The 25115-nt window shown below is 38.4% G+C and overlaps 1 protein-coding gene across 3 annotated transcripts in view; it reads left to right on the forward strand.

Moving 5' to 3' along the window:
• Positions 1 to 828: 828 nt before the first annotated feature.
• The window catches only part of LOC132896401 (cadherin-like protein 26), a 36330-nt gene continuing 12043 nt past the window's right edge, over positions 829 to 25115 (forward strand). Inside the window, exons 1-12 of one of the 3 annotated variants that reach the window (XM_060937203.1) lie at positions 829 to 937; positions 3641 to 3754; positions 5093 to 5242; positions 5623 to 5767; positions 9061 to 9233; positions 11156 to 11287; positions 15194 to 15376; positions 19635 to 19945; positions 20734 to 20876; positions 22268 to 22285; positions 22373 to 22492; positions 24547 to 24768. In XM_060937203.1, the coding sequence (XP_060793186.1) occupies positions 896 to 937; positions 3641 to 3754; positions 5093 to 5242; positions 5623 to 5767; positions 9061 to 9233; positions 11156 to 11287; positions 15194 to 15376; positions 19635 to 19945; positions 20734 to 20876; positions 22268 to 22285; positions 22373 to 22492; positions 24547 to 24768 (1753 nt within the window). In that variant the 5' untranslated portion in view covers positions 829 to 895. Of the gene's footprint in view, positions 938 to 3640; positions 3755 to 5092; positions 5243 to 5622; positions 5768 to 9060; positions 9234 to 11155; positions 11288 to 15193; positions 15377 to 19634; positions 19946 to 20733; positions 20877 to 22267; positions 22493 to 24546; positions 24769 to 25115 lie in introns of all 3 variants that reach the window. The other 2 variants (XM_060937202.1, XM_060937204.1) reach the window with 2 other exon arrangements.

Consider the following 25115-nt stretch of genomic DNA (forward strand, 5'->3'; position numbering starts at 1 on the left):
TTATCCTTCTACAGGGTCGCAGGCAAGCTGGAGCCTATCCCAGCTGACTACGGGCGAAAGGCGGGGTACACCCTGGACAAGTCGCCAGGTCATCACAGGGCTGACACATAGACACAGACAACCATTCACACTCACATTCACACCTACGGTCAATTTAGATTCACCAGTTAACCTAACCTGCATGTCTTTGGACTGTGGGGGAACCGAAGCACCCGGAGGAAACCCACGCGGACACAGGGAGAACATGCAAACTCCGCACAGAAAGGCCCTCGCCGGCCACGGGGCTCGAACCCAGACCTTCTTACTGTGAGGCGACAGCGCTAACCACTACACCACCGTACCGCCGTGTTGCATTATATACCAATGAATTTCTCAAAAATAGACAAGCTTTTGAGGTAAAAATCAATTTATATCTCCCTGTGCTTCTTTAAAAAAAAAAGAAAGAAAGAAAAAAGAAACAAACACAAAAAAGTCCTGTGTGATCATTGTTTGAATGGACTACTTCTCCTCTGATCTCGAGTGAGGATATGAAGGGTTTAGAAAGCAATGCTGAAGTACTGGTTTAACACGAGAAGTCCCAGAGAGGGGCCATTTGGCCTTTTTACCTAGAAAACTAGGTAGACAGAAAAATGCTGGGACTTCTAGACGCAGACTGGTGATCAAGCAAACAGCACCAGATGTCTTTGTAATGATGTTTGCAAAGATATGGTGCATAGCATTTCAAGAGAAATTCATCTGAACTCTCCTCCCATTAAACTATTAAAAGCTATGAAATAATACAACACAAAAACACCCCCGACCACAAAAAAGAAAGAGAAGGAAAGGAAGAGAAAGCCCACACACATTCTAGTTTTAAGCTACACCCTGATCAGAGAAGAAACACGATCAGGACAGCATGAGGACGATAATTACTATGATGATCATTCTGTTCATGACCGTAAGTTTTTAAAGGCCTGTATTTATTTTTACATTCACATTTTTTACAAGGAGTAAACTGATTAAATAACTTTCTTGCATGCATCCTAAATGTTATTTATATTCTAAATTCTTGATATGGATACAGTAGAGGGAAAAGGGACAAAAAAATACAGAACGAATAGTCGAAGCAGTAGATGCATACTGTTTTTGTTTGTTTTTCCAGAATAATAGTAATTATATTAATGTTTGATACAATGAATTTAGGATTATGTAGGAATCACAGATATGCCACATAATGTTAATATAAATAAATAAAAATATGTTGTATAAATAAATAAAAAATATGTTGGTCTGTATTTCCCATCATCTCCAAATAGACTTAGGTGCTTTCAAATCATTACCTAATGAACACTGCTGATAAATACCATTGTCTCAGGTAAAGACTCAAGATCTAATCAATAAAATGATCAATTTCAGGGACATTAATCACATATATTTTTGCATTATGTTCAGTATTTACTTTTCTTACAATTATATTCAAAGCATTTCAGCTTTGAGATCAGTGTTTTTAAAACAGTTCATGGCAAAAGTTGACCAGGTGTGCTATTTATCAAAAATTAATATGAAGTAAATTCACACTATGCTCACAATTACTGACTTGTATCAAAAGGTGAACCTGGATAAAAATGAAATGTTGTTGGTCTATATTTCTTCTCATCTCCACATAGACTTAGGTGCTTTCAAATAATCACCTAATGAACACTGCTGATTAAAAGAAGGTCAATCAATCAGAAGTATAGCAACAAGACAGTGCTGGCCTGAGTTTCCTAAAAGCATCGTAGCACACACTGTAAAACCTGATAAGGTCACTGAGCTCAAAAGTTTTATTGAAACCGATTAGGTAAAAAATTTTGAGGTAAGTAACTTAAATTTTTTAAGGTAAGATTTCTTAAAAATTACAATTAAGTGTAACTATAGTGTAATTTTTAAGAACTCTTACCTTAAAAAATTTAAGTTACTTACCTCAAAAATTTTTACGTAATTGGTTTCAATAAAATTTTTGAGCTCAGTGACCTTATCGGGTTTTACAGTGCAAAGATCATCGTTAAATGGTAGAGTGAGCAGCACAATGAATGCTCTCTCTCCTACTTAAGATGCTCTTACTGTTAAGAGGCTTTTGGGAAACCCATCCCTGTTCATTTGAGGGGATAAACAGGAACAAATTTGTTGTAGCATACTATATTAACAACCGCGTCACTACTACTAATGAATACCAGGTAATTACTTAATTCAGTAAGCAATAACAGCAATGATTTCATAGTTCAATATGAAATAAGTAATTATTACTTATTTCATTTCATTATTTTATTCTTGTATATGGTGGTGTAGTGGTTAGCACTGTTGCCTCACAGCAAGAAGGTCCTGGGTTTGAGCCCCGTGGCTGGCGAGGGCCTTTCTTTATGGAATTTGCATGTTCTCCCCGTGTCCGTGTGGGTTTCCTCCGGGTGCTCCGGTTTCCCCCACAGTCCAAAGACATGCAGGTTAGGTTAACTGGTGACTCTAAATTGACCGTAGGTGTGAATGGTTGTCTGTGTGTCAGCCCTGTGATGACCTGAGATTATATATATGTGTGACACATTTATTTATCTTTTGCCATAGGAAGATCTATATATGTACATACATTATGGCATGGGAAACCACAACAGATTGCGCCAATTACAGTGGCCCCATTGTACCAAATCTGCATGTCTTTAAACTGTGGGGGAAACCGGAGCACCCGGAGGAAACCCACACGGACAGAACACGCAAACTCCACGCAGAAAGGCCCCTGTCGGCCGTGAGGTTCGAACCCAGAACCTTCTTGCTGTGAGGCAACAGTGCTAACCACTACACCACCGTGCCGCCCGTACACCATTATTGCCACCCCTTGTAAAAATGAGTAAAATGGTTTGAAATAACTACACCTTTTAGTGAAATCGGTTCATTTCACGCTGAAAAATAAGAAAAAATTTTCCAGAGCAAGATATATGATTTTTTTTTATCATAAGCATTTATCATACTTTAAAAATTGTTTATGTATTATTCAGTTCTACAACTGTTCACTTAGGAAGGGATCAGAATAAATACACTGAAATGTGTGAAGAGTTGAGTTTATTGAGTTTACTGAGATACCCTTTAGCAACTTATAGGGCTAATTTTCCAGGGTTGGTAAACATAATACATAAAATATACAAAACATACCTATACAGGCACAAAATTTACATTATATCAATTTTAAAAAGGTATCAATTAAAAGATATCGGAGGTCAGAATTGTTGAAAATATCTCATACAATTGATGGATTTCCTTTCTGAATTTCTGAATATCAGATACAGACTGTAAATGTGTTGTAATGCATTCATATTTACTGCTCGATATGTAAACATCCTTTTCCTGCTGTTAGTTTTCGGTAGAGTGAAGTATAAAGATTGTATTGTAGAATATTTATGAACTGTGTTTACCGGGACCAGAACTTTGTGGATGTTTTTTGGTTCATGTGTGATAAGAATTCTGAAGAACAATTTCAATGTACCTATGGGAAACCTATTTTTGACTGGTAGCCAAACAAGATCTGAGTGCATTTTACTAACAGATAGATCAAAACAAATTGTGAAATTGCAGCAGCTCAAATGTTTAGCATTTTTGTGGTCTATCTCATGGAGGGCTTCTTTATTTCTCTTAGTGTGTGGTTGCAGTGTCAGGCCACAGCAAAATCAGGCAGAAGAGAGATTGGATTCTTGACTCCTTCACTATAGAGGAAGAAAGCCCTGGCCCTTTCCCATATTCACTCGGCATCGTGAGTGTCTTCTCCATTTCAAATAAACCTGTACATATGGAATCTTTGTGAGCAGACAAACTGGAATTTCACACACAGTTACACAGCTGAGGTTATTAGCTGTTCATTACCTTCAATACACTCTGAAAACACACTGTGGAATTTGCATGTCCTGTACGTATCTTATTTGGAACTCTTTTATCATTAAACACAGCATGACACATCTTGTTAAAACTTTATGTTAGGTGCCTCTTCTGAAATACTGTGTACATGAGCACAAAGATTTCTCTTCTTTATGATATAAAACAAACGCTGTTGTGCTGATGCAATTATGGTGTGATGAAAAAAAAAAGCGTTTAGTGTGTGATACCGCTTGTCCCTTCAAAAAACAAGCAAGGTATTGTGGGATATAAAACTATAAAGGGAAGGAAGATTTATTGTTTTTAATTATCAAGATTATATGTTTTTTTATAGTAAATTTTGAGTCTTGGAGACTCATTATTTTCTTCTTATTTAAAGTCACAACATTCCTCCTATTAAATATCAGAAACTATATGCAATATATGTAACAAAATTAACCTTATTTATTAAAAACCCTTATTTGCATGACTGGGTGATATGAGAATATACGGTAATATCAACGTTAAAACACAGACTATCATAATTATGACTAGAAGCAGCTGATCTGATGCGAATATTTTGTAATCTTTAAATCTATAATTGTTACCTGTTAAAAATGCTTACTTTTTTTTTTAGATATTTAGCTTTTTCAGTGTTAACAATTTTTGTATTTATTTTATTTTGTTTTTAAACTAAAAAAAAAAACATTTTGTAGATCTTTTACAAAGTATCATCTGTTTTAGTTTTTAAATGTAACACAACTACTTTGCTGGCAGCTTGGAAGCAAACCTAATCGTTTATCATAGAAATGTCTTTGTGTATCATGATATGATGTTTTTGTGATATTACCCACCTGTACTTATGTGCACCCATAAAAACAAATGTCATACTTTCAACTGCTCTAAATTGGACTTAATGATAACATGCTTGCTCTGCAATCAAACCAGTATTTCTGGGTGTGTTTAAAGTGTATTATGAAACCAATTATAAAGCCCTGTTCTGCATACATGAGCACACAGAATATGAATGTCAGAGAAAATATGCCCTTCCCACCCACTTCCAGTCATGGATGACTGTGGCATCATCCGGATTCAAACTCACAATCTCATGATGATCAGGCAAATTATTTGTTGCACCACTAAATGGTTATGCACTCACTAGAATATTGCATACATTTCTTTCTTCTTCTTCTTCTTATTATTATTATTATGTAACCCCTTTTATGTATTTTTGTTTCAGATTAATGTGGACAGGAAATATTTAGTAGAATTCAGACTCACTGGCAAGGGTGTTACTGAAAAGCCCAAAGGTGTGTTGAGTATCAACAAAAATACTGGTGAGGTTCTTGTGCATAAAAAAGTTGACTACGAGCGCGATACATTTCTCACGGTATGTATGAACTTATGACCTTAAAGTTTCAAGCAACAATTAAAATCAAAATAATTACAATTATATACATAAATCAGTTGTGTAAATGATAAACTTATACACTTTACAATTTAAAGTATCTTACATAATTTATTATTTTCATTTGAATTAATTCATTAATAAGAACACAAAAGTAATTTAACAGCAATTGCAAGAGTCTGATTTTCTTAGATTTTCACTCATTTGTTTTTAACCATTCATTAAACTGCACAGATGTTAGATTAGATTAGATTAGATTAGATTAGATTAGATTAGATAAAACTTTATTGATCCCTTTGGGAGGGTTCCCTCAGGGAAATTAAGAATGTTAATCCAAAATAAAATCTCTGTTCCTATTGCAGCTCAAGTTTGAAGCAATAGATGTCGCTTCGGAAAAAGTGGACACAAGGCTCGCTGTTGAGATCAAGGTCCAGGATATTAATGATCATGCCCCTGTTTTTGTACCTCGTAACATTGAAACCACACTTGACGAGTCTTATCCTCAAGGTAGCAGAACACTACACACATTATGTTCAAATAACATATATCGTTTTAGCTACAAAGTTACAATACAATGAACTGGGCCACTTTTTGCTAAATCTTCTCTGAAACATTTTTAAAGTAATCCAATAAATATATTAAAACAATAACTCAAATAAAATTACATTAAAATACAAATAATTGTTAAAAATGTTTCAGCAAGTATACTAACAACAGTTATGACATGTATAATTACTTCGATTGTATCTTTATTTATTTATCTTTTTACTTGATTTACTTACAAAATTACTTACTCAGTCATTAAAATTAGTTCACCCAAGGATTCTCGACTCAACAAAACCACAGAAAATGTTAATTGTGCTGTGGCTCCTTCTCAGTGTATTGCAACTGCACTTGTTTTTATGGAACGGTTGCTTTAATTTTCATTATTGAAACTCATTTCTATCAGGGATAATTTTTTACTGAGTCACTCATTTTTTTGACAACTCCTTAATAAACCTCCTCTAATCATGAAGCTGGTGATGTTAAAAGCTTGTTCACAGGGCCACAGCAGTATAATATATTTGACTGTCCTCTCTAGAGTAAAGACAGGGTCAAACTTTTTGGGCATATTTAAGGTATCAAATGCCTGATCTAAGACCAAGTTTAGCATGGTTTTTTTTCTATCAGAAAATTTCCTTTGCAGATAGGGTTCATCTGAGCATCACTAAAACATTTCCATTGCTTTGTGGCTGGGTCTTTCAGTGTTGGCTCAGTTTCCTGAATTTGTTATATAATTTTATAACATGTTTCTAAAATGTAATGCATGTTGTGTAATCTATATAATAAGTAGCAAAGTGTGTTGGTTGGTTTGTCTTGAGCTAATGTGACCATTTCTCAACAGATTTTCACCAAATTTGACAATAGGTCCAGGGATGATCCAGAATTTTGCAGATATAAGCAAAATTCATGTATGGGCCCCATGGAGATGCCTGGGGGCCTTTCATGCTACATTTATCAACAAAAACTCTTCACAGATCTTCACTATACTTGACAAATAGGTACAGGAGATACAGTGGTGCTTGAAAGTTTGTCTATATTTCTGCATAAATATGACCTAAAACATCATCAGATTTTCACACAATTCCTAAAAGTAGATAAAGTGAACAGAGTTAAACAAATGAGACAAAAATATTATACTTGTCATTTATTTATTGGATTAAATGCTTCTCATTTAAACCAAAAAGTTCTATTTTGGTTTCATCCATCCACAAAACATTTTTCCAATAGCCTTCTGGCTTGTCCACATGATCTTTAGCAAACTGCAGATGAGCAGCAATGTTCTTTTTGGAGAGCAGTGGCTTTCTCCTTGCAACCCTGCCATGCACACCACTGTTGTTCAGTGTTCTCCCGATGGTGGACTCATGAACATTAACATTAGCCAATGTGCGAGAGGCCTTCAGTTGCTTAGAAGTTACCCTGGGGTCCTTTGTGACCTCGCCGACTATTACACGCCTTGCTCTTGGAGTGATCTTTGTTGGTTGACCACTCCTGGGGAGGGTAACAATGGGCTTGAATTACCTCTATTTGTACACAATCTGCCTGAATGTGGATTGGTGGAATCCAAACTCTTTAGAGATTGGTTTTGTAACCTTTTCCAGCCTGATGAGCATCAACAACACTTTTTCTGATGTCTTCAGAAATCTCCTTTGTTCATGCCTTGATACACTTCCACAAACATGTGTTGTGAAGATTATACTTTGATAGATCCCTTTTCTTTAAATAAAACAGGGTGCCCACTCATACCTGATTGTCATCCCATTGATTGAAAACACCTGACTCTAATTTCACCTTCAAATTAACTGCTAATCCTAGAGGTTCTCATACTTTTGCCACTCACAGATATGTAATATTGGATCATTTTCCCCAATAAATAAATGACCAAGTATAATATTTTTGTCTCATTTGTTTAACTGGGCTCTCTTTATCTACTTTTAGGACTTGTGTGAAAATCTGATGTTTTAGGTCAAATTTATGCAGAAATATAGAAAATTCTAAAGGGTTCACAAACTTTCAAGCACCACTGTAGCCACAATTTGGCAGAACTCAGAAATTCCATATTTGGGCCCCAGGGGGTCCCTGGTGGGCCCCTGGGTGGTGGATGTTTGGATTTTTGTTTGTCTTGGGTGAACACCACCATTTCTTGATGGATCTTCACCAAATTTAACATGGAAGTCTGGAGGCAACCCAGAATTTTGCAAAAACCTGGGCAACGCCTGGGTAACCTGCTAGTGTGTAATTAAATTGTTTTGGGATGTTACAATGCATTTACTTTATCAGACAGCTTGCATTGCACTCAGCACATGAGCATGGTCATATATGTACCCAATCGGTAACTATATCAGTGCAATTTCAAAAAGACAATTGTTTGATTATCATATATTAAAACTTTAAAAACCTCAATCCTGACTGAATTGTTTTTCCCCCAAACCTGGAATGAGCAGGTTTTCACGGGTAGGTTTCTCAGTATACTCTGCATGGCTGTTGTCAGTAATCTTGACTTGTTCCAGGGAAGAAACAAGCATGGAAAGAGTTTGATGAATTCACAAAATGCACAAAAAGGGAAATATAAACTTTAGCCAATGTAACATGTGTATGCCTACATAGTGCACAAAGCATTTATTGGTAAATACTTTCTATTTATAAAAGATTATTATTCACTATTTAGAAATAATCACAAGCTTAATCATGATTATGGCTTCCTGAAAGTGACTGAAATTGAGCTTGCGAAACAAGGTTGGATTTCATACCTTCAAAGACATAATGTTCAAAAGTTAACCCTATATCCCTCATTCTAATAACCATGTTTTTCTGTGGGTGGCACGGTGGTGTAGTGGTTAGCACTGTTGCCTCACAGCAAGAAGGTCCTGGGTTTGAGCCCAGCAGCCGGCAAGGGCCTTTCTGTGTGGAGTTTGCATGTTCTCCCTGTATGGGTTTCCTCTGGGTGCTCTGGTTTCCCCCACAATCCAGAGACATGCAGGTTAGGTTAATTGGTGCCTCTAAAGTGAGTGTGAATGGTTGTTTGTGTCTCTGTGTCAGCCCTGCGATGACCTGGCCACTTGTCCAGGATGTACCCCACCTCTTGCCCATAGTAAGCTGGGATAGGCTCCAGCTTGCCTGTGACCCTGTAGAACAGGATAAGCGGCTACAGATAATGGGTGGATGGGTGGATGTTTTTCTGTGAACATTTTCTGTGAATTGTTACAAATTTTCAATGCTGAGACTATGCTATTATGTATTAAAACAAAATATCTCAACAGGTAAATCAGTTACAACAGTCTTTGCATCAGATGGTGATGATTCATCAACCCCCAATGGAACCTTCACATTCAGACTTGTCTCCGCCACCCCAGAAACAGATAATGTTGAATTTTATATAAGACAGAACGACAACATAGGAAATATTTATTTCAAAGGCTGCTTGAATTATGAGGTAAATACATTTCAGTGTTCTGCTGTATATAGTGTTTTATCCTACTGTGCTATAGTCTTTTCCCCACAAACATGGTTTTGTAAATGGTTCTCTTGATAACCTGTTTGAAAACCTTTAAGTACCAACCAACAAAAGTTTGAGAAACGGGGTGTAATCAGAGTTTATACCAATCATCTGTTTGTGGGAGAAAAAAAAATGCAACACTCATAAAAAAAGTCCACAAATTCACAGTCAGCTGAAGCCTCATAGAGATCATGGGCACACTGAACCATGTATGGTGGCTTACATAAGTATTCGAGCCCTTGAACTTTTCCTCATTTTGTAGTGTTACAACTTGTGAACTGAAGTGAATTGGACCTAACTGGGACTTTATCTCCTGAATCTACACAATGTAGCCCATGATATTGAAGTATTCATGGTTAATGGATAGCCAGGTCAAGGAGAAACTTGATGACTGCCCCTTACAATTACATTTAGAGACGGCCCTTGGAATAATGCCTGATTTTGCCAGCTGAGAACATATATTGTTGCTGTGGAATATTAAGTCTAAAAATATCATTTGACAACTTGTATCATTATGTTCCCATCACAGAACAGTTTTGTTTATGTAAATAAATGCCTATTGCTCAATAAACTACATACTGGCTGTTGTTACTGCTCTAAAGTAGGGGTGTCAAACTCATTTTAGGTAAAGGGCCACTTTACACTTACCATTAACAATAAGGCCAATAACAATTAAAAAAAATAATAATCATCGCTCATCAACACAAATGTAAAAGTTGTGATTGCATAAGTATTTGCCCCTGTTTTTGAAAAGCTTCTAAAGTAAGTTATTTTGAAAAAGATATTTTTAGGTTGCAAATTAAATATCAGCACATTTTGATGTTTCATCAATAGAGGCTTTGCACCATCACATGACCCCCATAGCAACAGTAACTACACTGCCATGACAGGGGGCATGCTTGTAGTGCTTTATTCAGCCATGTTAGTCATTATTGAACAGTATGGGAAGGTTTTGCTTTGTTATTGGATGTACAAATCGTTTTGAACAAAAAAAAAGTTATTTGATTTTTTTTTTTTTAATTTACCAAAAGCAATTCATCATGGGGGGGGGGACTAGAGAGATTTCTAAATGTAAAAGGAAAAATGGGGGGGGGGGGGGAACATTCGATGGGACTTGGTGTCAAACGGAGAGGTCAAAAACCCTGTGGTATGCTCACTTCATTTCCAAGGGATCAAAGCCTTTACAGCATAATTTATAGCCCTGACTTTGTGCCCTGGTGGTGTAGTGGTTAGCGCTGTCGCCTCACAGCAAGAAGGTCCGGGTTCGAGCCCTGTGGCCGGCGAGGGCCTTTCTGTGCGGAGTTTGCATGTTCTCCCTGTGTCTGCGTGGGTTTCCTCCAGGTGCTCCAGTTTCCCCCACAGTCCAAAGACATGCAGGTTAGGTTAACTGGCGACTCTAAATTGACCGTAGGTGTGAGTGTGAATGGTTGTCTGTGTCTATGTGTCAGCCCTGTGATGACCTGGCGACTTGTCCAGGGTGTACCCCGCCTTTCGCCCGTAGTCAGCTGGGATAGGCTCCAGCTTGCCTGCGACCCTGTAGAACAGGATAAAGCGGCTAGAGATAATGAGATGAGATGAGACTTTGTGCCCCCTAGTGGAATAACAGAGACTAGTCCCATGTCCCCTGAAGGTTTCAATTCAGTGACAGCCCACAAAATTACCTGAATTCAGAATATAAGTTTGATGGGCAGGATTAGAACCTTACCAGGGCCAATTCTTCTTCTTGGCTGTGGGCCCAAGGTTTGACACTGCTGTTCCAGAGAATATTCATTAAAAGTTGAAAATTGTTTTTTTGCTTGTAACATATTAAAAATATAAAATTATGTAATAATGACTTAAATTTTATTAATTATTTCTAGAAAGCACAGAAATATACCCTCCAAATCGAAGCCAAAGATCATGGGGACAAAGTTCAGCTGTCCAGCACAAGCACAGTGGTCCTGAACATCATCGACCAAAACAATCACCTCCCTGAAATCACTGGTCACACAGTAAGTACTTAACTGTTTAAATCATTAAGCAAACTTGCTAGTCAGTCTGCTCATACCAGATTGGACTGAAGTTTGAATACAATCATCCCCCAAATAAACAAATGAAAATGTAATACAATTATTTAAAGGGTACCTGTACAGCACTTAAATATGATCGATACTGATAGTACAAACCATAATTATAATAATGCACTCAAGTGCAGCTACCTGAATAGTGATAATAAGTAGTTTAAAGTGCTTAAAAGTCCATAAGCACGTCATTTTATTGTACACAGGCAACCAATATGGTGCCCAGGATGTGACGTCAAGTTGTTGATAGCCAAGTAACCATACTTATTAGCCTGGATTTAGTCAGACAAAAAAGTGATCTTCAAGTCAGTATGGACAGTGGAGAAACCGGATACTTGTATGAACCTCGGAAAAAGGACTATCCGCATCTGGGAAATTATTTGTATGTATATCCATACAAGAGTTTTCACTTGTTCATATTTGTACCCGTACCCTGTGTACAGACTGTTTTTCTTTTAAAATAAAATGTACCTGGGCACTGACATCTTACTCGCTCCGTGGTTCAGATATCGCGCTCTGAGTACAAATTATGCGAGAGAATCTCGAGATTTCTGTTTTTTCCATCTTAATTATTGTTTGCGTCACAATAAAAAAGCAAGTTGCACCTTTAAAGTGGTAGGCATGCTGTATAAATCAAATGGTGCTAATGCCTCAAAAATCCATTTTAATTCCAGCTTGTAATGCAGCAAAACATGACAAACACCAAGGGGTATGAATACTTTTGCAAGACACTGTACACCATCACTGTCTACAAACAAAAAGAGGGTTTTTTTAACCCCCCCCCCCCCCCCCCAAAAAAAAAGAAAATTATGTGACATGCTTTTGTTTGTTTTTATGCACCGAAAAAAGTGACCTTTTTAGACATCAAGAATCGCATTGCTATTACAATGACACCATGAACTGACCTAGTGGTTAGCATGTCTGCCTCTCAACCGGGAGATTGCAAGTTCTACTCGCAGTCGGTTCATACCAAAGACCATCATAAAAAAATGGTACCTACTGCCATCTGGCAAGACATGCTGCAATACAGATGCGAGTAGGGAGTTAAACTCTCGCAGTGACCAGAAGACCAGTCCCCCACTGTAAACCTAGCTATATCACAGGTGAGAGGCCGAGGGCTATAGAAACAGAGATCAGTGCCGCACCCATGCGCCTCAAGAGCTGGTTTGTACTGAGACAGGAGACTGCCTGGTAAGATCAGTTCCTGGTGTGGGAGGGATTATGAAAATGACATTGGTTAACTAGTGTCTGTGTCAGTACTGCATATGCATTATCTAACTGAGTGAGATTAAAACTTCCTAAAAATGAAGTCTGTTGATTTGCATATTTTGTTGCCAGTAAAAATCACATGGTTACAGAAAATTTCTGATTAGATTTTTAGAATTAGACGCCTTTGTCACATATCCATTACAGCACAGTGAATTTATTTTTCTGCATTCAACCCATCTGATGCAGTGAAAACGCCCCCGCGCACACGCACACACAGAGAGAGAGAGAGATAGAGAGAGATGCCTGGGGATTTTTTTTTTAATTAGAAGCCTTTATTTGATGACTGTGTTACTTTTTTTTAGCAATATCATAACTTTTAAAATGGATAAATTGTTGTTATAAAGTTTTAGTTTTAATTTAAGTCTGCAAGTGGCATATCAGAGCACTTGTCGTCATTGGCAAACAGCATTTATTTTTGGGTTTTGTTTTACTTTAAGCAGTGAATCATCAGATGACTGTAAGGAAATTGGTGGTGCTTTGCAAGTGCAAAGTCAGAAAGGCAGATCAAATGGTTCGGCAGCTATCTGGTGCCGATGTGTAAAGTGTGCCAAGCAGAAAACTGACAGTGAATGTGTTTGTTGTAAAGAGCACAAACTTTTATATGATATAATACAGGCAGGGCGGCACGGTGGTGTAGTGGTTAGCGCTGTCGCCTCACCGCAAGAAGGTCTGGGTTCGAGCCCCGTGGCCGGCGAGGGCCTTTCTGTGCGGAGTTTGCATGTTCTCCCCGTGTCCGCATGGGTTTCCTCCGGGTGCTCCGGTTTCCCCCACAGTCCAAAGACATGCAGGTTAGGTTAACTGGTGACTCTAAATTGACCGTAGGTGTGAGTGTGAATGGTTGTGTGTCTCTATGTGTCAGCCCTGTGATGACCTGGCGACTTGTCCAGGGTGTACCCCGTCTCTCGCCCGTAGTCAGCTGGGATAGGTTCCAGCTTGCCTGCGATCCTGTAGAACAGGATAAAACGGCTAGAGATAATGAGATGAGATAATACAGGCACAGTCACTGCACTGTTTCATGGATGAACGGTTTTGAAACAGATATTGAACGCAAGCCTGCACTGGAAATGGCCTGTATATAGGCCATGACAACCAGGCATGTGAGAGGGCAAGCACCAGATGGAGAACTCACAGATCTGTAAGCAGCCTAGTATATATAGAAACTCAGTGTAGTGTGTGTGTTAATGTGCATGTGTGTGTCCATACTAGATATAAAGCCCATTTATTTATGATGTGTGTGAAAGCAGGTATAGGCATGCAATATGTCACAATAGTTTATATGGTCATAATATAGGCTAATGACAGCTCGAAGCTGAGTGTGACTTTACAGTGGAGCTCCCCGTGCGTGGAGTGAGGCTCCATACTTCAGAGAATATTAGTGGAGCTCCCTGTACGTGAAGCAAATGGAGCAAAGCTCCATACTTAAGAGAATATATTAAAGCATCAACCTGATTTTGGATGGCTTTTATGACCATACGTTACCCAATCGCAAGTGCAAGGCAATGTGTTTCATAAACACTTGACCATCGGACAATGAAATTTCTATCTTCATTTTCATAAGATAGATGGGTTTTTATCCAGCATTTATTTTTAATTTGCTTTAAAAAAAAATGTGGGGCTATTTATTAACACATTTTACACTCCTTGGGAGCTCTGCTTTTAGGAAGTGCCTTCATTTAACTTGACACTGAAAATTTGACAGTGAAGCAACACTATTTTTTTTTAAGCGAGGCAGCGTTTTTGACTGAAGCTTAGATCTAGATTTAACAGTCTCTCTAATTTATATTACAAGTGAATTAATATATTAAATGTTATACCTTTCTTGCATTTCTTCTAGCTAATTGGTTTACATGGCCTGAATCCCCTTTCTGTGGATGCTGTGGAAATATTGCTGACACAACACAGGTTTTGAGTCTAATGTGACCTGTGTAGCCCAAGAGCTCAGCCTGTAGATTCCTTTCAGAGCAATCGGCCTCAAAATGGTCCTCACAATCAACAAAATTTTGACCAAAGGAGAGTGTTTCCAAAGTGTGACCTATTCCCAAATTGTGTAGCCACTGTTGAGCAAGTTATATACATTGCTCAGTTGTCGGCAATGGAACACAGAAAAAATGCTTTCCCTTATTACCCTGTTTATTGTTTTTGTGACCATACACATTGCACTCCACCATTTTTCAACAATGTTTTGTACATTTTGTTACATCGTAGTGTCAGGAGCAGTGAGCCAATCAAGATACATGAATGATTCTATCAATGATAGAAATACTATCAGTGAGTGTATCAAAAAATACTATCATTGATTCTTTGTCATGCTGATGTTTGACACTGGCCACAAAATGGCAATATGGCAGCGCTCTGAAGTGGAACTTAAGTGAACGAGAATACAAAAGAATTTTAAAGCACTGCTTTATGCAACACAGTGTGACAATACAGGGTCATCAGAATGTATTTGTGCAAAATGTGTAGCATTTCTAGCCTATGATTATTTTTGGTGCAGGTACCCTTTAAGCTAACAAACTAAAAGCTTGATTTTGATATTTTCAGACTTTTATATAATAATCTTTTTTTCAGGGTAAAGGAACAATAAAAGAACGAGATAGTGGAGTGGAAGTTCTGCGCTTGAATGTCAATGACAAAAACAGTCCAGGTTCACCAGCCTGGAAAGCTAAATTCACCCTTCATGGAGATAAGGAAAACTATTTTAAAATCCAAACCGACCCCAAAACTAATGAAGGAATCCTGACTGTTGTAAAGGTACTTAGTTTTTTTTTTTTGACAAACTGCAAGCTAGAAACCAGTCATCTTCTCATCTATGTTGTCTATGGTATGTTCATAGACAGCATACACAGTGAAACTCATTGCATGTATGTGGGGAGGCCTGGGAAATCACTTCACATGATCAAATTGTACAATTTCTAATATATGTAGTTCTAAATTTTACATATTTTATAATATTACAACCTGTAACTGAATTAAAAAAGGGATTATTATTTAAATCTACTTTAATTAATAACTTTCAATTCATAAAACAGCCCATAATACTGAACTGGGTTCTGGCTAGAGGAAGCTGTCCACCATATGTCAGTGACCAGGCAGGCAGGTGTGGCTGTGGTGGCTCAATGATTAAAGCTCTGGGTTATTGATCAGGAAGCTGGGGTTTCAAGCCCAGAAACCCCTATTGTTGGGTTTGGGGCCTTAACTCTCTGTTGGGCCTTAACTCCTCTCTACTCCAGGGTGGTGTATCATGGCCAGGGCCGCTGACAGCTTTGGCTGGGCCCGGGACAAAATGCTCTGAATGGGCCCCCCCGCCAAACGCCATTAAATGTATTCCGTTACGCCCCAAGCCTGCATGCGACAACCCCCGCAATGCCTTCCTAAACTCGTGGATAGTCTACTATAATCACGCGATTGGGGTGCTCTTGAAGGAGCATCGATGGACGGGGGATTTCGGGCAGGGCTGGGGGTGAACATAGTATACTGTGCGTGCGTACTGTACAGTGTGAAAAGCAGAGAAGAACACACCGCTCGAGAAACGGCGGGATATGATTGCGGGCTAATGTGAATATTCTTAGCTTCAATCAGATATATGAAACACAATGTTATTAAGCCGTTGTGGTTATGAAATGATTCAGTGCCCTGTGCGTTTGATATGGTGTTCAGTGTGACTTGCTCTCCCCTCGTTTGTAACATGAATTGCGTGCCGCGCGTGCCTTGGTTGGGGTTACTTTACGGGGCTGGAAAAAGTTGGCTGTGTCTTACCTGGCTCAGCTGCCCCACTGCCTTTGCTAGTACCTGCTGCATCATCCCAATCTTTTTTAAAATATTTATGCAGTGAGCCCCTGAGTCTCTTGGTTTCTTCCTCTCTTTTTCTCTTTTCTTTTCTGTGCTCCTGACTTGTGCATGTTGGCAAATGGCACGCACGCTGATTGTCGAAGCGCTATGATCGAACGATGTCGTTTTTTTCCCCTTAATCAAAGAGTCAGACCAAACCATTTTTGCATTAGGGGTGGTAGGGGGTTCTTGATGCCTTTTTCAAAGACAATAAAGGCAAAAGATCTAGAAATCATTTATTGAATGCAAATATAGCACATTTCTCCCCCAAATCAACACATTTTGAAATAGGGCTGCACAATTATGGAAAAAATGATAATCACGATTATCTTGATCAAAATTGTAATCACGATTATTAATCACGATTATTCTTGATATTAGGGAAATCACTTAAATTTTATTTCACTATATTCAAACAAACAATATAAACAGCTTTCAGTGCAGAATGAAATTTAAAAGAGAAATTCTGATTTCCAAATGACAAATAGTCTAAATGAAATTTATCCAAGAAATTACCAAAGGATGAAGGAACTGAAAACTCAATTGCAACAATTACATAGCATTATACTGAGGCCTACAAGTTTTTAGCTAGAAAGACCAGACCATCAACATGCTCTGGCTTTAAACATGAGTGAAGGCAGGTCACAACATTGCCTCCAGTGCTAAATACGCTCAATCTGTTACCTCCTCTCACGCTATCACCCCTTGAAGAAGATACCGCTGCACTGAAGCTCTGCGCACTTGGCTTGCTTGCTTATTTAGGCGGAGTAATGAAACCTTACATGCGTCGGTTCGCCCCCAATGGTTTGGCAGAGTACTGGTCAAAAAGTGCTTGATCAGATATGCAGCAGAGCTCACATTTTAAATGGAAATAAATCGCGATTTTCATTTAATTTAATCGTGGCAGCCAAAATCGCGATTTTCGATTAAATTCGATTAATTGTGCAGCCCTATTTTGAAATGAAATAAAATAATCACAACTTCATGAGAGCCCAGTTCTGGGCCCTCCCCATTCCTGGGCCCGGGACAACATACCCGTTTGTCCCCCCCTGTCAGCGGGCCTGATCATGGCTGACCCAGCTCTTTGTCCTCCAGCATCCAAACATACTGGGATATAGCCTGGGAAATCCCATGCTGCTTTGCACAATTGTTCCGATCTGAAAAGACAGCATGGAAACTATGGTCTAAAGGCTCGCCTGAGTTAGGGAGCCAATCAGAGAGTGGGGAGGGGTGGAAAGACGGTGACGCGTACTACTCGACAAACGGAAGCTTGTAGTTTATTTGGGACTGTTTACGGATCACATTTAACATGGCGGCGAGCGATACGAACCAAACTTTCGATCAAGCTTTAGACACTGTTCTGAATAGTTTAGAGCGAAAGTTTGTTTTAAAAAAAAGAACAGCGTTTGGCGTTACAGTCTTTCGCCTCTTCGTCGCTCTAACTACGTCACCGGGTACAACTGCCATGATTGGCCATGGGCTATGTATACGCCAAATGATAGACATTCGCAACGTCCAATAAACGGCCGTTGACAATCGTAAACCACACCTCCCCTACGAGAAATTCAATAGGCGGATTCCAGACCATATTTCACTTGTGATATGGTCTGGTGTTAACCAGACTAACTGGGATATGATATATAAAGGCCATTTCTTCTTCATTCAATCAAGAGTAACTGAAGGAGCTGGAAAAATCCTCACTAGGATAACCACAATGCTAGTGCTCCAAAAAGCTGTGCTTTATGGGTGGTGATCCATATGAAATTACTTTTAGTGTTTGCCAAAAGACATACTCAGATGAATATTCAGTAGACAAGTGAAAAAATATAACTTTTTGGCTTTGGCCTGAGAACCTCCACATTTAAATGTGGTGGTAGCATAATGCTTAGTGTTACCCATGGTCTCTTAGTCTCTCTGACACTCTCATACAGGGGACATCATTCTCTAGGCTGAGTCATTTTATGCCAAATGCTTTCCATTTTTGCAATTTCTTGATTTAATGGTCCATGGGATATTCTATCTATTTATTTATTTATTTATTTATTTGTTTATTGAGAACATAACCTATGGTGGTGTAGTGGTTAGCACTATTACCTCACAGCAAGAAGGTCCTTGGTTCGAGCCCAGTGGCCAGTTTGGGTCTTTCTGTGTGGAGTTTGCATGTTCTCCCTGTGTGGGTTTCCTCCAGGTTCTCTGGTTTTTCCCACAGTCCAAAGATATGGAGGTTAGGTTAATTGGTGGCTCTAAATTGACTGTAGCTGTGAATGTTTGTGTTTCTGTGTCAGCCCTGCGATAACCTGGTGACTTGTCCAGGGTGTACCCTGCCTCTCGCCCATAGTAATCTGGCATAGGCTCCAACTTGCCTGCGACCCTGTAGAAAAGGATAAGCGGCTACAGATAATGGATGGGTGAATGGAATATAACCCTGATTAATAATTTTACAGAACTTCGGCCAAGGTTTCTTTTGATATTTGATTTTGATAGTCTTTTGATAGCCTTAATTGTGCTGTAAGTTTAGGTTTTTTGTTTTGTTTTTCTAACAAACTCTGCACACTGGTCAACTACACTGAATAATTTATGTGTCTTATAATAGCAACTTATGGGGTTTCCCAGCAATGGGGTGAATATTTCCATGAGTTTTAGTTGTAATTAATTTAGTAAACTGTACTGAATGTCCCCATTCACATATTGCGGGTTATTTTGTGTACATTCAAGATTCATGACATGTTCCCCATTAAGTCCATTTCAGCTCCAGGTCATTAAACTGCAAACTGTATAAAGTTTCAAGGGCAGTAAATATTTATGTAAACCACTATAATTTATAGTGTTTTAAAATCTGGTTACCAGGATTATAAGGTTACAAGGAAATTTTCTTTAAGTAGAAATGTCAAACCATAGTATTGGTAGAAAAACAATTACAGTCAACATCATATGTTTTTATCTTTTGTAAGTTTTCCAGAACTTGCCAACGAGTGCCACAGTGACATCCAATGAGTTTTCCCAGACCACCACAAATCTATGCAATTTAATTTGACAGCTATAGCTGCAGAAATGGATACTGCTGAAGTTCATTTTCTAGAAATTTTTTTTTCTGTACATTTCAAAACATTATGCACAATTAGAGCTGTCTTATTTAATTTGTCCATACCTGTTAATTTTAATTTTTTGCTTTTCTAAATAGGCAATGGATTATGAGAAGCAAACTTCAAAAAATGTGTCAATCAGTGTGGAAAATGAAGTGCCCTACTTCTTCTGTAAGGTGAAAAAACGTCCTCCGCAAAGTTTATGGGACATAGAGACTTCTGCTGAAGGGTCCAGCACAGGTGCACCCAAGCGTTACCCAGTCACAATTTTTGTTGAGGACATCAACGAACCACCAGAATTTGTACCACCTATTCAAGTAACAATGATCAGGGAGAATACAAAAGTAGGAACCTCCTTTTACACCCTTACAGCCATCGACCCAGATGTGTCATCTGGAGGTTTATTTCAGTAAGTGGAGCAACATTTATCATAACTGTGTGCTTGACTCTTAAAACCATAAAATAATTCTGGCTGTAGAAATTGAGAAATGTGTACAATTTGTGAGTGTGACAAAAATATTTTTGCTAAAATGTGACATACACACAGGATTTTAATTAGAAGAACTTTATTCATCACAAGTACACTTGTGAAACTCCTCTCTGCATTTATCCCATTTGAAGCAGTGAACACACACATAAGCAGTGAGCACACACACACATACCCAGAGCAGTGGGCAGCCATGCTAACAGTGCCCGGGAAGCAGCTGGGGGGTAGGTGCCTTGCTCAAGGGCACCTCAGCCTAAGGCTGCCCCATGTTAACCTAACTGCATTTCTTTGAACTGTGGGGGAAACCAGAGCACCCAGAGGAAACCCATGTAGACACAGGGAGAACATATAAACACCACACAGAAAGGCCCCCATTGGCTGTTGGGCTCAAACCCAGAGCCTTCTTGCTGTGAGGCGATAGTGCTAACCATTATACCACTATGCCACCCATTTTTTCTGACAAATTCTAAATTGGCTCAGCTTTTGTCTGTAGTCAAGTGAGAAATATTGGCTTATTTGTAGTTTGTTTGTTTTTTTTAAAACACATCAAGTGGTTGCCAGGCCAGATTCTGGGCCCAGGTTTGTCCATACCTGATCTAAAACAACAATTAAAAATGCATAGTACACTAGGATCCAAATGTTCAAAGGAATTAATTACCAAGAACTGCAACTGGATATTTATACCATCTCAATATCTGTATTTCTTCTAGCTTTGTGAAAGGAGAAGATAAAGATAACTGGGTGACTGTAGATTCAAAAACTGGCAACGTTTCTGTGGCCAAGGTTATGGACAGAGAATCACCATTTGTGAACAATAGTGGCTACAGTGTCATCATGTATGCTGTGGAAAATGGTAAGAAACAGTAAGAGTGATTCTTTGACTTTTGATATACTGCAAGTACTAACAAGTTGGAACTCAATAGTTTTGAGCTGTTGACCAGAAGGCTGTGAATTCAAATCCCAGCACATTCAAGCTTCTACTGTTGTGCCTCTGAGCAATGCCATTATTCTTCATCTTCATTATTCTCCCAAGCTCAACTGGAAGTCATTTTAGATAACAGCATCCACCAATTGTCAGTGTAATTCTTATGTTGGTTTTCTCGGATATTTTTATCAACAATCTACAACCCCAATTCCAAAAAAAGTTGGGAAGATGTGTAAAATGTAAATAAAAACATAATGCAATGATCTGAAAACCCTTTCTGACCTATATTCAAATGAATATAAAGCAAAAACAAGGTATTTCATGTTCAAACTGAAACTTTTTGTAAATATACTCTCAATCTGAATTTGATGCCTGAAACATGCTCCAAAAAACTTGGGACAGAAGCAACAAAAGACACGGAAAGTTGTGGAATACTCAAAAAGCACCTGTTTGCAGCATTCTTTTGGTAAACATGTTAACTGGTAATTGGAAAGGCTCAGACTTTCACAAGCAAGGATGATGCAAGATCCACCACTTTGCAAGAAACTGTGTGAACAAATAGTCCAACAATTTAAGAACGTTTCTCAATGTACAACTGCAAAGAATTTAGGGGTTTCACCATCAACAATCCATAATATCATCAAAAGATTGAGAGAATCCAGAGAAATCTCTGCATGTAACGGACAAGGCTAAAAACAAACACTGAATGCCCATGACCTTCAATCCCTCAGGCAGCAATGCATAAAAACTGACCTGACTGTATGAAGGATATGATTACATGGGCTCAGGAACCCCTCAGAAAACCATCATCGGTAAACACAGTTCATAGCTGTGCCTACCATGCAAAGCGAATGCCAAATATCAACAACATCCAGAAATTCAGTCAAATATGATGAGAGAGCTCTTAAAAGAAGGGGGGGAAAACAGAAGAAAAAAAGCATCCCAGAAGAAGGGGGGGGATGCTATTCACATGTATTTATAATCAAATATAAGACCAGCAATCGATTCAACGTGCTAAAAGTAAATCCTGGTTCAGGTTGAAAATATGTTTTTTAGTTTTTATTTTAAATGTTTTAATTGTCATCATCAAACTTTTCATGAAGTTCATGGGTTTGAATGGTCTTTGTTGGCCATGTAGGCTTGTTCCAATTTATTTTCCAAGACTCCTCTTAGGCTTTTTACAGGATTCTAACCAGATGCCCACAGGGTAAGAGCAGATCTTGAATAAAATGCTCTTTCTGACCCCTCGATTTGAATGGACTACACTCCATAGACAACATAATCACGAATTTGTTCTTCTCCCCCCATTTTACTGACAGCTCAACCTCGACTAACAGGTACAGGGACGCTGGTCATCCATCTTTTAGATGAGAATGATAATGTACCACTGTTGGAGGTGAACAAAACAAATGTGTGTTTGTCAGACAAGGAAACCAAGACTAACATCACTGCTGTAGATCTGCATCTTCAACCATACAGTGCACCATTCCACTACGAGCTCCTGGGAGATGTCAAGGGAAAATGGAGAATTGAACCAAACTCTGGTAAACATTTGACACCATCACTGCTTTTCACCTAAAATTGGGATAACAATATACATGTAGCATGATTTCAAGGCTGCAAATTTGGAAGCATTCTAAGACCCAAATGATCAGAAATTTCGATTTTGTGGACTTGAATATGATTTTTCATTAGTTAGCCAGATAGACTGGCAACCTGCCCAGGATGTACCCCACCATTCACCCAAAGTCAGCTGTGATTGACTCCAGCTTCCCCTATGGCCCTGATGGATAAGAAATACAGATAACGGATGATTAGATGGATGAATTTTTAATTATCTTTGGCTAATAAGAGATGTGAGGATTCTAATTTACCAAGATTACCTTAACAGCTTGGTGCTTCCCATAACCACAAGAGCAAAGAAATAGGTTGTAGCAATAACAAAAAGTTATTACGAGCGAGGCAAATTATCTAACTAGCATCTGCCTCTGACAAAAATCAAGGAAACAGAAAAAAATGGAAATAAGTGGAAAATGTGGAGGAAGGGTTGTATGTTGTAGAGGCAATTACACAGTGCTTACTGCCTACAGTTTCAAACATGCTTGAAAATATCAGCACATTTGCGATATCCTATAAGCTGAGAAAGCTATATTTATATGACACAATTTGGATGCACAATAAATTTGACCCCATTTTTGTCCCAGATCCCCAAAATTAGTCTGCAACAAGAAAAAAAAAAGGCTGAAAGTGTGCAATCAGCTTAAAAGAAAATGTTAAAATATCTTAAACATCTCACTCAGAAATGATAGGAGCAGAAGCCATAGCTTAAAGGGGAAGTCATGGCTTAATGGTTAGAAAAGTAGCTTAGGGACCAAAAGATCACTGGTTTGATTCCCTGAACCAACAGTAATAGCTGAACTGCCCTTTGGCAAGGCACCTGCTCCCCAAGCTGTGTTGGGTGTGTTATACATCACTCTAAATAAGAGTGTCTGCTAAAAGCATGCAATGTAAAATGAATAGAAACTCCAATCAAAATACTGCAATTTACATAAACTGGCAATTATGAAGCTACAGTAATCAAGTGTGTAAAAACAGATAAGCATGCATTAAATTTTTATACACACATTATATATATATATATATATATATATATATATATAGACTCATACCGGGCGACATGAGGGTGTAGTGGTTAGCACTGTCGCCTCACAGCAAGAAGGTCCGGGTTCGAGCCCCGTGGCCGGCGAGGGCCTTTCTGTGCGGAGTTTGCATGTTCTCCCCGTGTCCGCGTGGGTTTCCTCCGGGTGCTCTGGTTTCCCCCACAGTCCAAAGACATGCAGGTTAGGTTAACTGGTGACTCTAATTTGACCGTAGGTGTGAGTGTGAATGGTTGTCTGTGTCTATGTGTCAGCCCTGTGATGACCTGGCGACTTGTCCAGGGTGTACCCCGCCTTTCGCCTGTAGTCAGCTGGGATAGGCTCCAGCTTGCCTGCGACCCTGTAGAAGGATAAAGCGGCTAGAGATAATGAGATGAGATGAGATAAAATTATTAGTTCATATGTTTACAGTCTTTATTTTTCTGTAAAGCTGTTTTGCAACAGTGTCTATTGTGAAAAGGGATAAAGAAATAAATGATGACTTTTTTTAGGAATATGCTGCAGGCCTGAAATGAAGGAATGGATGTATATTAACAAATGAAATGAAGTCAACCAGAGAAAAAATGAAATACCTTGTGTTTATACCATATCCAGTGAGATACAAGTCAAATTAAATTTAGATATCACTGCTTTCTTGTTTTATTTTCATTTTCCACACCGTCTCAACTTTTTCTGATTGTGGCTGTACTTTACAAAACTACAGAGCTCTATGACCAAAAGCACTCCAATCTTTCAGTTTTCTTTTTTTTTAAATAATTATTAAACATAATTTAATAGACAAATACTAGCTATTTATTTATGCACAGTTTAAGTCAAATTCTTAGACATAATGGAAGAAAAACAAGTTGTATCATATTAAACAATTAATTACTGTTCTTGTACAAAAATCAAAATGATGAATTAATGTGACAAAGAAAATATATTCTCTGATCTCTCTGCAGGCACAACTGTGAACCTAATCCGAGAGAAGAACGTCTATTCAGGCCCTTATGAGTTTCAGGTCAAAATATCCGACAGCCAGGGCTTTGGTTTAGTCCAAAACCTGTCCGTCACTGTGTGTAACTGCAGCATCACACCCAGCTGCAATGTTCGCAGATACATGACTGCAGGGCTGAGCCTTACTGCCATTGGGATCATAATCTTTGCTTTGTTGTTACTGCTAGGTAAATCTGAAATTCAGGAATATTCACATTATGCATAGGTGTAGCTTTTACTGAAGAATTACAGAAATAAACACTTTGTGTTTTTCTTTTGAATTAAGTAAGTGACACAAGGATTTTAAATAACTGTGAAATAGGGCATCAAAATGAACATGCAGTTTCAGTTGAAAAATAAAATATTTCTCTTTATTAAACAATGAACTCTATGGAGCCCTAGAAGGGATATGGAGAGAGAAAAAAAAAAAACAAATATGTACTTTTGTGAGATCTCGGTAAACTTTTTCATTTATTTTAATGTATTTCCAGGTCAGTTCAGCTACATGAAAAAACTGATGGAAACCACAGTAATG

This window comes from Neoarius graeffei, chromosome 13 (assembly GCF_027579695.1).
Source record: "Neoarius graeffei isolate fNeoGra1 chromosome 13, fNeoGra1.pri, whole genome shotgun sequence".
Lineage (NCBI taxonomy): Eukaryota > Metazoa > Chordata > Actinopteri > Siluriformes > Ariidae > Neoarius > Neoarius graeffei.